Genomic DNA, 11,305 nt, shown 5'->3' with positions numbered 1-11,305 from the left:
CCACCCTGCCACCCCCTCAGCCTGGGAGTCGTTTCCCTGGACTTCAGGGCCAGGGTCTCCCAGGGCCAGAGTCCCCACTTCTGTCACCCCCCCTCCCACTGACACCCCCCAGCCGACAGTGCCCCCTAGTCCTGGTGACAGGGAGGCTCTTATCACATCCTGAGGGCAGCCTGGGAAGGAAACGGCTCCGGGGTTGAGAGAACCTTTCCCAGGCCTGTGTCGGGGACAGTGACGGCCCTGCCCAGAGCAGCCGCCCAGAGCCTTACCTTTAATGCCTTGTTTGGTTTGGGATTAGTCGTCATAACCTGGGCACGGTCACCAGGACGGAACTGCTTGGAAATCGTCACTAGAAAGACATAAAAGAGCACACGGAAGCGAGCTTGGTTAGGCACTGGCAGGCTGGGGACAGGCGGCTCCTCTCTCAGCAGAGCTGCCCCAGGGAGACTCAGCGCCTCGGCCCGTGCTGTCTGGTCACAGCACCCGGAAAACAAGACGGGGCATTGCCATACCCCAGCCCTGCGAGGGGCCCCCCCAGCGTTCCTCACTCCAGCATCAGCATGGGCCCACAGAACAGCTGGGCCCCCGCTCCAGGGCCCCCAACAAGGGCCTGACAGCCACACGCTGCCCCTTGCTGCCCTCCCCATGCTGGAGCTGCCAGGGCTGTGGGGTGGACGTCAGGTGTCAGCAATTGTTGCTTCCTCCTGTGAGTCCCCTCCTGAACTCAGACGAGACACTTGCACCCGAGAGGCTCAAGGTGCTCTGTCCTGGATACCCAAGTGTCCAGCAGCAAGGCCTCCCGGGAACAGCCTGCCCAGCACCCAGGGGCACAGCTGGCCCCAATGGACGGTGGCCCTGCCTGGCAGAGCGCCCATCACTCCATACCCAGCTGGCTCCTGAGAGGGGAGCCCCTGCCCTCGCGGAGCCTCACCCCAAGAGATGGGCCAGGGTAGAGCACCTGCCACCCCCCCAGCCCCACCTTCTCTGCAGCCTGAGGGACACCTACCACGGCCAAGGGCGCTGCGGCTGTGACATCACCACCTCCACAAAAACGGCCCCCGCACCAGGACCCTGCGGCCTGAGGGATGGGCAGGGGCTCCTGGGGGACAGCAGGTCTAGAGGCCACGGCCAGAGGTGGGGAGCCGCCGCCGCCTCACCAGCTAACGGGCCGTCTGGCGGGAGCTGTCCCCGCCACCCCCGCCCGCCTCGCCCGCCCTGCCCAGTCTCCGTCTGCATTGTGTCACACATTCTAATCATTCATGAAAAACCCAGCCAAACCATCCCAAGCATGATTCCCCTCTGATAGTTGCCATGGCGACCTTGGGAAGTGGCCAGCCCCCCCACAGTCGTCATGGAAACGGAGAAGCCCAAAAGCAATGAGGACTTCAGGTCAGGCCTGTGCTCAGACATCACGAGGCGTCAGGCAGTAAACAAACACAGGCGCCCCCACCCATGAGGAGGGGGCTGCGGGGGACACAAGACAGCCGTGGGTGGGTCCACACCAGCCCCCTGCCCACTACCCACACTCCAAGCGCAGGACGAGATGAGCCGAGCAGAGGGGACGTCAGAGAAACACACAGAGAGGGGTCCTCAGGTCCAGAGGGCAGCCCTCGGCGAAGCGTCTCCCCCAGTGCGAGTCCCCTGCGTGGACAACCCCACTGCACCTGCTGCACACCCAGGACCCGGGGCCTGCACTGGTGAGCCCTGGCCTGGCCCTCCCCACCCTCTGGCCCGGCCTCTGCTGGGGGCCCCTGGGCCGCGTCCCCACTGGCCATGACCAGAGGGCTGCAAACCAAGACAGGGTCCCAGCATTCTCGCGGCACTGGCCGGCAGAGCAGGACTCCGGAGGCCTCTGGTGGGCTCCGGGCTCCTGGGCAGGAGGGACCGGGCACTCCCCACAGGGACCCCGAGAGGCAGCAAGCAGTGGTCTGGGGTGACCCTCACAGGGAGGGAGAAAGCTGCGGTGAACCCCGTCATTTGGGAGAGACCCAACCAGCGAGCGCCCCACGGGTCTGACACTCCCACCCCGGGCTGGGGTGAAGCCGACACTTGGGGGGCTGGGCCCCAGCCGGCTCCTGACACCTGAGCGGGCCTGGGGGCACCAGAAGGTCTCTGTGTCGGAGGGGGAGGGCCTCAGGCTCTCCCAGCTCACACTCAGAGCACGTCAGTGCACAGGGCCCAGCGGCCAGTGACATAGCTATGCGGTGAGTCACCAGCTGTTTACAGAGCCGGAGCTCACATTCCCACACACCCGAGGCCCCTCCCACCCGGCGAGGACCCGCTCCCTGGGGCCCACAGGGCCACCGCCTGCCTCGCAAAGCCAAGAGGAAAAGGGAGGTCCAGTGAACGGGCCCACTGGCTGGACCCCCAGGTGACGTCCTGAGCTTGGCTGGACACCGGGGGCAAAGTTCAGTGCAGAGATCTTTCCATTAAGGAGATGGGATGCCGAGGTGACCAGGAGGCTAGGACGGGGGCTCAGGCCCCCACCAGTGACCCCCATGAGGGTCAGCTGACCACTTTCACGAGCTTAAGGATGTGGATGATGCCTGCGCTCCCCCATGCCCCCAGGGCCCGGGCGCACCTGTACCAGAGCCCAAGAATCAGACACCTGTAGGCTCAGAAAGGTGAGGCAGGACGGCCCCAGCCAAGTCGGGGCCCAGATGCCCCAGACCGGGGTCCTGCCCTTCAGGCTGGTGCCAGGCGCAGAGGGCGGGTCGGGCAGGGCGCTGCTTCTGTGAACCTGGCGCGTGGAAAGGTTGACACTGGTACTAACCTCTACCCAAAACACCCAACACGAGCCCACCTGGCACCGACCTGAAGTCGCTTCCAACACCAAACGCAAGAAAAGTGATAATCTACTTTTGGAAAGAAATTCAGAGGAGAGCTTTGCACGTGTGAGAAAGTTTGTAAAGCAACTCATTTAAAAACAGCTGCTTTAAAAGGGGTTTTGTAAATCACCAGACCTCCAGCAGCCTCAGCGCCACCAGAGCGCCCACGAAGGACCCTGCTCCGAGCCGGGCTGGAGACGCGCCTTAGGAGGCCGCCGGCAGCAGCGCACGCCTCTGTCACAGAACAGCCGAGAAGGTGCTTCCCAGCTCCTGTGTTCCCCAAGAGCACTGTTGCCCGGGCAGCCAGTCGGCTCCACAGAGCCCACTCGGCACACGCCTCACCCATCAGTGAACAGATCTCAGCGAGGCCTTTCGTGGGCCCCGATGCCCTGTGAGGTCCCCTGAATTTCAGTAAAGTCACCAGAGAGGTTTAGCGGCCAGTGCCAAGGCTGGGATCCTGCAACAGCGGGTCTGAGTCTCCGAGGTGCACACTCGCCGATCTGCGTGAGACAACAGCGTCACGTCCCACATCCCTGAACACACGCTGCCCCAGAGTGGCCTCGGTCGGCACCTGTGACTTGGAACACCCGCTAGGTGACTGTTTTTCTAATTGAAGACGTAGGGTTTTCAACCCAAAGCCAGAAACGTCAATGGGATGTCCCTCGAAACAAGGCTCAACAGGAAAAACCATTTCCTCTGGAACAGGCAGCACACACACACCAGCAGCCTCATCGAGTCCACTCTTCGTCTGCCACGTGGGACAAACTCGGGAGCCGGTGCCGCAGGGACCCACGAGGCACAGGGCTGGGCTGCTCTGCCCAGGAAGGGCGTGGCAGGGACTCAGAATCGGTGCCTGGGTACCCCGGAGGGCAGGGCATGTAGCTGGCGGCACCAGTCCAGAAACTGCCCTTTCAGAAAACAGGTGAGCCAGAGGCTTGTTTTTCCCTTTTTAAATCCCAGCAAGTAGTCGCTGTCATCTGCTGTTCTGACTGAGCTCGTTGGGGGGTTTACAGCTCCGAAATCTCTCTGTGTGCTGGCACACAACGAGAAAGACCCTTCTGGGCCCAGGAGGGGACCTCTTCTGTACAAAGACAGGTGGAGAGCTGGCCAGAGCCTGCCTGGACGGCTCCAGGGATGGATTACCCAGGAGAGAGGACATCTCACAGTTTCAAAGGGCTCTCATTCATTCCTAGGTAAGTGACTGACCCAGACCAGCCATCCCATTCTCTGAAGCTAGCACAGGTGGGCTCCCCTCGAGGCGCCAGTTCTTGGGGACTGCAACGCCACACCCCCACCGCCTCCAGGCCTCCTGGGAGCACCCCTTCCCACTCCTGTTCCCCACAGGTGACGTCGGATACGGGAAGATGGAGCAGTGGTGGGAGGAAGGCGGAAGTTCTGTCCAAGAGGAGCAGGTTCAAAAATCCAGGCAGCGAGGCAGCAACTGCCCTCCTCGCAGCAATTCCTGCCACAGATGCAAATCCACAAAACCAGAAACCGCCGAGGACATGGCTGCTTCTGCCAGGAGGCTTTTGACAAGGGACACAAAATGGGTACCCCTCCTGTGGGCCCGGGGGATGGGTGGGGCGGAGGTGGCACTGGTACCCAGAGGGCCCTCCCAAACTGGTCCCCAAGAAGGGCTGATGACTCATCCTACTGAGGAGATATCCCGGACTAGGAAGGCTCCCCACCGCCCCTCCTGCCCCTCAGCCTGCAGGATGCGTCCTGCAGCACCCCACTCAACACCCCCCAGCCGGGGCCACACCAGCCTGCAGCCTGGCCCTGGCCAGCCGCCCTCCGGCAAGCCACGACTGTCTGCCCTGCTTGGAGAACGTCTGGTCACCTTGCATTTGCAGGCTGAGGAAGCTGTGTCATCCCAGCTACATCCAGAGGTGACTCAGGCAGCTGCTGTGGCTGACAGCAAGCTGCAGACCACACCCCCACCCCCCAGCCCTCCCCACGTCCCAGCTCGCTGAGTGGTCCCCCTGCCTGCGGCTCTCGTCAGGGCTAAGGGCTCTGTTCTAGCCCCAGCTCCAGCCTCCACATCCAGCAGGGATATCCCCTGGAAAAGCCCAGCGACCCAGATACTCCCCATCCTCCCCTCTGAGTCCAGAGTTCAGGGGACATCAGCCCTCCACTATACCACTCATGCACCATCACCCCAACCCCTTGTCTCTCCTTCTAATCCACTCATCCAGCTTCTCCTGTCTGGACCACAGCTTTGGCCATACCAGACACCCTCACTCTGGTCTTGGTGCCTCAATCTTGGTCCCACAGGTGGGTGGAAGTCTCAAGTCTCTCCTGAGCCACCACTCCCTGCCCCGTTGCCATTTCAGGCTTCTACGCTGGGCATATCCTCCTTGTGAAAAGCAAGTGCCCTCTACACATCTACCTGATTCTAGATCCTTCTGTGGACAGGTGGTGCTTCACTGCACGGTGAGCTCCTTCCAGGCAGGGAACGTGTTTTCCCTACGCCAGCTCCTGCCGCCTAACACAGAAGCCGGCCCAGCACTGGGGTCCGGGAAGCCAGGCAGGAAGAGGGGAGCCGGAGAGCTACCCCCACCCCAGCACCTCGCTAGACGGCAAGCGCTGGGCCAGACCCCAACTCCCAGCCATCCACCTCTGCGACCTCAGGCCGGGTGAGTGAACCCTTGGGGCCTCAGTTTCCCCACCTAACATGGGCAGTCAGGGTGGACTGTGTGACCCCTCAGGTTTTCTACCTGCTCCAAAATTCTACAATTTTAAGGTGACACTTTCAATTTCCTGAAACTGTAAGAAAGCGGAAACATGACGAGTCTGTGACTTATAAAAAGCAAAAGTAAATACCGGAGAAACGCATCTTCCACTCGCAGGGAACAGGGAGGGTGGGGAGCAGAGCGGTGAGTCACTGTTTACTGCTCCGAGGAGCCACACAGAGAATTCTCCCAGCTGGCCGGATTTCCATTTCCCGTGTGGACTGGACCCGAAACCCAGAAAGTCCACTCCCGAAACCTTTAGACTCAGAAACGGCCGGGACAGAAACAGGCATAACTTCTTCTAGGGCCGGATGGCAAACAGCTCTGAGACTGTAAACAAACCCTCCCACCGTCACAGAGCCCTGAGAGCGAAAGCACGCACCTCGGAGGACAAGCAATGGCCAGGAAAACGTCTTACTCAACAGCAGCCTAGCGGGGGCTGGAGAAAGGGCTGGACCCTCGTGGGAGCCGCCTTCCACAAGTCCCCTCTTCCAAGTCCTGATTCTAGCAACCACCTGGGGAGTAAGCAGTACTAAACTTGGAACCAGTCCTGCCAAGCCCAGGCTAAGTTCAAGTACAAATGGCACTTGTGCTCCAGAGAAGCCAGGTTTGGTTTTTGCTTTAATAAATGTTTTATTCTGGAATAATGAGAGGTCTAGTTTTAAGTTATAAAAGTTGACTCCCTCTAAAAGGTCAAGTTCCCAGACATTCCTATTGGGTTACCTAAGGAGGGAAGTTCTCATAAATAGTGTTGGATGCCCACAACGTAATGGGCTGTAGCTATGTCCCACGCACCTGCACAGCCCACCTACACCTTTCTAGACCCCATCCACCTGCTTAGATTAGCACCTTTTCTAAAGCTCCACGTCCCTGGAAACATCGTGCTTGCTGAGTGCAGCTCCAGAGGCATCGCAGCCCAGGCCTGCACCGCATGGAGATGCCTTTACAGCGCTGCTGTCACAGCGAAGCCTCCCCAATCAAGAGATTCCCACAGCCCACCCTGGTCAACCAAAGGTGAGGGAAGAGCTGAGTCCAAGCCAAACCACACAGATTTCTATCAGGTATGTCATGTGGCAGTTTCGGCGTTTCTGGAGCATCCCGCCCGGCCAGGCGCCTGGCAGAACAGAGGGGTTGTCTGTCGGTCCATCGCAGAATGAATGGCTAGCGGATCCGATCCTGCCTAGGCTACAAGAGCGCGTGGAGAGTAAGCACCACCCTAATCATTAACAGAGGCTGCACCCTAATCATTAACATCACAAAGAGGCTGCTGCTCCACGGACTGGGGGAGTCTGCCGGTATTCAGGAGACCCCGCGACAAGTCAGCAGGGCAGGACCACCTGCTTCTCCCAAAGTGGACCCAACTCAGAGCCAGGAGCACGAGGGGTCCCTCTCCCGGCTCCAGAGACTGTACAGAAACACACCTCGAGCGTTTCCTGAACTAGACAGAGGTCAGAGAACCGACACGGTCAGAGCCGGAGGAGCCCTCACCCTGTCCGCACGTGAGCCAAGTGACTCGGGCCGCCAAGACTGTCACCTGCCGCCTCCCCACCCACCGCTTCCGGTGCCCGCGCAGCTCGGCCCCGCGGGACGCAGGACTCTGAGCCCGGCCCCTCGCCTCCGGGGAGGCCGCGCGGTCCCGCTCGTCCCGCGGCGCGGCGTGGACCCTGCCCCCGGGCGGGAGCGGCGCCCGTCACGGCGGGACGCAGGAGGGCAGGCCCGGCTCCGCCGCGGAAGCGCGGGGCGGAAGCGGCGAGGTGCAGACGGCCGGGCCCCTCCGCGCTCCCCGCACGTGGCGCCGCGCCCCGCACTCCCGGCCGCGGGTCTGGGGTGGGCGCCGGGCGGGCAGCGCCGCACCTTCAGGGGCGGGGCAAGAGGACCCCGGCCCGGCCCACCTGGGCAGGTGCGCGGCGGGGGGCGGGGGTCCCGGGCGCGCCGACCCCGCCCGGCCTGCGCCCAGGCGGCCGTGACTCAGCGGCCCCGCGGCCCCAGTCCAGGCCAGCCGCTGCTCACCTGGCGTCGCGCGTGGGGCGCGGGCGCGCGCGGCGGCTCCTTCCGGGCACGCGCTCTCCTCGCGCTCGCGCTCACCCTCGCGCTGCCCCTGGGCCGCCGCCGCCGCCTGACGCTCGGGCTCCGACTTCGCGAAGAACAACAAGTCCCCCCGCCCGCCAGCGCGCCCGCCGGGCTCCCCAGCATCTGACTCCGCTTCCGGGATCGCGTCGGCGCGCGTCACACCCGCCCCGCCCCCGCCGCCGGCCACGCCACGCCCACGCCGAGGGCCGCGCCCACACCGCCGGCCCGCCACGCCTACGCCGCCAGCCATGCCACGCCCCTGGGCCCGCCCCGCCCACCCAGCGGCCCATGTCGGTCACGCCCACTCCCCGCCTCCACCACGCCCCCTCCCGGCGCTGCCGGCCACGCCCCCGTGCGGCCCCGCCCCTCCCTCTGTTAGGTCACGCCCCCTCCCCGGCCGGGCGGGGCCGGCACCAGCCGAGTGCACCTGTACAAACGCGGAACCTGCACCTGGGCTCGGATCTACGCAGGTGTCAGGAGGGGCCGCATCCTGGGCCTGCCGCGGGCACCGGTGCCTGCGCCCCAAGCTGCGCAGGCCACACGCGCAGCTGGGGCCGCGTCTTCCGCGGGCGGTCCCAGGGTGTCTGCTGGGTGCGCAGGGCTCTGCGCGGGCGGAAGGCGGGAGTTTGCTCGCTGGTAACAGTGCTTTGGAAATCTCGGCCAGGTCACAGGGCATGCGGTTTGTCACCGGGCGGGGGGCGGTGCGGGGAACGGGCAGGGGTCGCATAGCCCACTGCGCAGGGCAGGGGGCCCTGCAAATGAGGAGGGGCGCCTGGCAGGCCCCACTGACCAGCCCATCCTCTGCCTTTTGACTTCCCGTGTTTGACCAAGAAATGGGTAACAAGAACCATTTTTCCTCTTTATGAAAGACAAGATGAAACAGTTCCCACATTGTCTGGTTGCTAGGAAAAAAATAAATTTAAAAAATAAAAACAATAAAAATGGTGGCAAATGGCTATTGGCCACAGCCTTGGTGTTGAGGGGGGACACAGGCCACAATCTGAAGCCCCAGCTCACGGTTGCCGTGGGGACATACAGGCCCAGCAAAGGCAGGGCCACATCAGGGTTACCCCACGCTTGGCCAAGGAATCAGGAGGAGCCACCTCCTCTTCCTCTCACCGGTGGAGGATGGACTGGGGGGGTGACCCATTCAGAATCACTTGGATGTGAGGGTGAGCCCCTGGCTGCATTTCTGGACCCTGCTCCCAGAACTCCCTAATGAGGCCACACCCTCACCTGAGTGGGGACAAAGAGGCCACACGGCCAGGCTGGAGAGGAACAGAGTCTGCCCAAGGGTCTTGGAAAGTCTGTTTTCATGGGCTCAGGGGCTTACAGGGCACACGTATCCTGGGACACTACAGGAGCACGTGCTGCGAAGTCTGTGGATCTTCCGTGTCCTCAGCCACAGCGTGGCTCAGTGTTTACGAAATGGCCCTGTGACCTCTTGCCATGGAGAATGTGGGCTCCCTCCTGCACCATCCTGCTCCCAAATGCTCTCCCAACCCAGTCGCACTGATGCGAGTGATGACCTCAGCATGAGCGACTGCCAATGGACCAATCCCAGCAGCAGTAGCCACTGGCCCCGCCTCCTGGGATGTTTCCAGAATGACACCCCCAAGTGTCTCCCGCTGTCCTTAGAGGCAGGACTCTGGCTCTGGGGTCAGGGATTGTTCAGTTTCCTATAGTGTCGTTTCCCTAACCGACCACAGTTTTTTCACGCTGAGTTTTTGTTATTAGTAATACTGTCTTACTCTTCCTGTGAGCTCCTTGAGAGCAGGATGTGGAAAGAGTGAAAACAGGCAGAGGTAGAGGGGCAGCTCCCACTCAGGCATGACCTTTGGCAGGGGATGGGGGTCTCTCCATTTCATACCTTGGACTCAGTTTCCTGAACTTTAAAATGGGCTTAATACAGTGTGGTGAACATGGGCTTTTTAATATATGCCATTGGGACCACTTGATAACTAGAAACAAGTTAAAGTTGGGTCCACACTGTATCCACACCGTATACCAGTATACATTTAAAATGGATCCAGAATTTAAAATTTTTAAAAAGAAGTCATTAAATGATGAAAAGGTTTTGGAGATGGATATTGGTGATGGTTGTACAACAATGTGAATGTGTTAAATGCCACTGAATCGGACACTTTAAAATGATTAAAATGGTAAATTTTACATTATGTGTATTTTACCACAATAAAAAATAAAATTTATGGCCAAGCACAGTGGCTCAAGCCTGAATCCTAGCACTTCGGGAGGCTGAGGCAGGAGGATCTCTTTTTTTTTTTTTTTTTTTGAGACAGAGTCTCGCTTTGTCGCCCAGGCTAGAGTGAGTGCCGTGGCATCAGCCTAGCTCACAGCAACCTCAAACTCCTGGGCTTAAGCGATCCTACTGCCTCAGCCTCCCGAGTAGCTGGGACTACAGGCATGTGCCACCATGCCTGGCTAATTTTTTCTATATAGATTTTTAGCTGTCCAAATCATTTCTTTCTATTTTTGGTAGAGACGGGGTCTCACTCTTGCTCAGGCTGGTCTCGAACTCCTGACCTCGAGCGATCCACCCACCTCAGCCTCCCAGAGTGCTAGGATTACAGGCATGAGCCACCGCGCCCGGCCGAGGAGGATCTCTTGAGCCCAGGAGTTTGAGGTTGCAGTGAGCTATGATCGTGCCACTGTACTCCAGCCTGGGTGACAGAGCAAGACCTTGACTGTAAAAAAAGTAGGTTTTGACGGAGCTTCTTTCCCCATCCCACCATGTGAGGGTACAGCAAAAAGGTGCCATCTATGAAAAACGGGCCCTTACTGGGCAACAAATCTGCTGGCACCTTGATCTTGGACTTCCCAGCCTCCAAGACTGTGAGCAATAAACTTCTGTTGTTTATAAATTGCCCAGTTTAAAGTACTTTGTTACAGCATCTTGGATGCCTGAGATACCCTCCACCCCCCGGGTGGTGTCTGGTCACCCCAGCCTGCCTTCAGCAAGGGTCCTGTTAGGTCAGTTTAGCCAGAACCCCGCCTCATCCCAGATGTTTCCTCTTGGTCATTTTCCATCCACTGACCCCCACCTGCTCCTACGCTGTGAATTTTACTTGCCTGTGCTGTGTTCGGGGTAGAGTTGAGCCTGATCTCTCCCCCTTGCTACCAAACCCCACTGCAGTAGGCCCCTGTGTACCTACTGAGATAGACCCCCTTGGGCGAAGTCTGCCTTCCCATCTTTAACGAGCAACATTGAATAATTTTTATTTTCTTTGCAGGGAGTTGCTACAGGCATGTGGTAGTAGGTGGAGGCCAGGGATGCGGCTGAACACCGTGCAACGCTCAGGACAGCCCCAACAACAAAGAACTGCCCAACCAAGTGCTGTGGTTGAAACACCTGCTCTAGGAAAATGCAAGTCACGGCGTGACAGCCATCCTGCCCCTCATCCCCAACAACAGCAGCCTAGAGACTAATAGCTGCCAACATTGAGTTGCTTTTGTGTGCCGGTCACTGGGTCAGTGCTTCGCACGCATTCATTAGACTCCTGTGAAGAACTCAGTGACAGCTTTGTCTCCAAGTTAAGGAGGATGAGAGAACCAAGACAATGGCCTGCATCTGTGTACACAGGTGACATCAGGTCTAAATGAAAGACATGTACAAAGATATTTACTCTGGCCTCATTCATAGTCGCTCTAAACTGAAAC

At 59.9% G+C, this 11,305-nt stretch overlaps 2 protein-coding genes across 13 annotated transcripts in view; one reads left to right on the top strand and one right to left on the bottom strand.

Annotated features, from left to right (window-relative positions):
- MAFK (MAF bZIP transcription factor K) overlaps positions 1-7,742 on the bottom strand; it is an 11,109-nt gene extending 3,367 nt beyond the window's left edge. Inside the window, exons 1-2 of one of the 4 annotated variants that reach the window (XM_045542972.1) lie at positions 7,568-7,742; positions 267-346 (exon numbers count right to left, since the gene is read on the bottom strand). In XM_045542972.1, coding sequence (XP_045398928.1) covers positions 267-302 — 36 coding nt within the window. In that variant the 5' untranslated portion in view covers positions 303-346; positions 7,568-7,742. The other 3 variants (XM_045542971.1, XM_045542973.1, XM_045542970.1) reach the window with 3 other exon arrangements.
- On the top strand, positions 2,731-11,305 carry LOC123632557. Of its 9 annotated transcripts, none has more exons than XR_006733392.1 (6): positions 2,731-3,747; positions 3,839-4,018; positions 4,170-4,375; positions 4,679-4,714; positions 5,241-5,461; positions 5,863-6,198. XR_006733392.1 is itself a non-coding variant. In XM_045542979.1 (6 exons), exons 3-6 carry the CDS (start codon positions 4,190-4,192, stop codon positions 11,072-11,074), a joined length of 639 nt encoding a protein of 212 aa, XP_045398935.1. In that variant the 5' UTR covers positions 2,731-3,747; positions 3,917-4,018; positions 4,170-4,189; the 3' UTR covers positions 11,075-11,305. The 9 variants fall into 9 exon arrangements, 8 of the variants coding, with proteins under 8 accessions (XP_045398935.1, XP_045398931.1, XP_045398936.1 ...); XM_045542979.1 differs by lacking the exon at positions 5,863-6,198 and adding an exon at positions 10,879-11,305 and having other exon boundaries at positions 3,917-4,018; XM_045542975.1 differs by lacking the exon at positions 5,863-6,198 and adding an exon at positions 10,879-11,305.

The sequence above is a fragment of the Lemur catta genome, chromosome 2 (genome assembly GCF_020740605.2).
Source record: "Lemur catta isolate mLemCat1 chromosome 2, mLemCat1.pri, whole genome shotgun sequence".
NCBI classification, from domain to species: domain Eukaryota; kingdom Metazoa; phylum Chordata; class Mammalia; order Primates; family Lemuridae; genus Lemur; species Lemur catta.
This window is presented reverse-complemented; position numbering and strand designations above follow the sequence as displayed.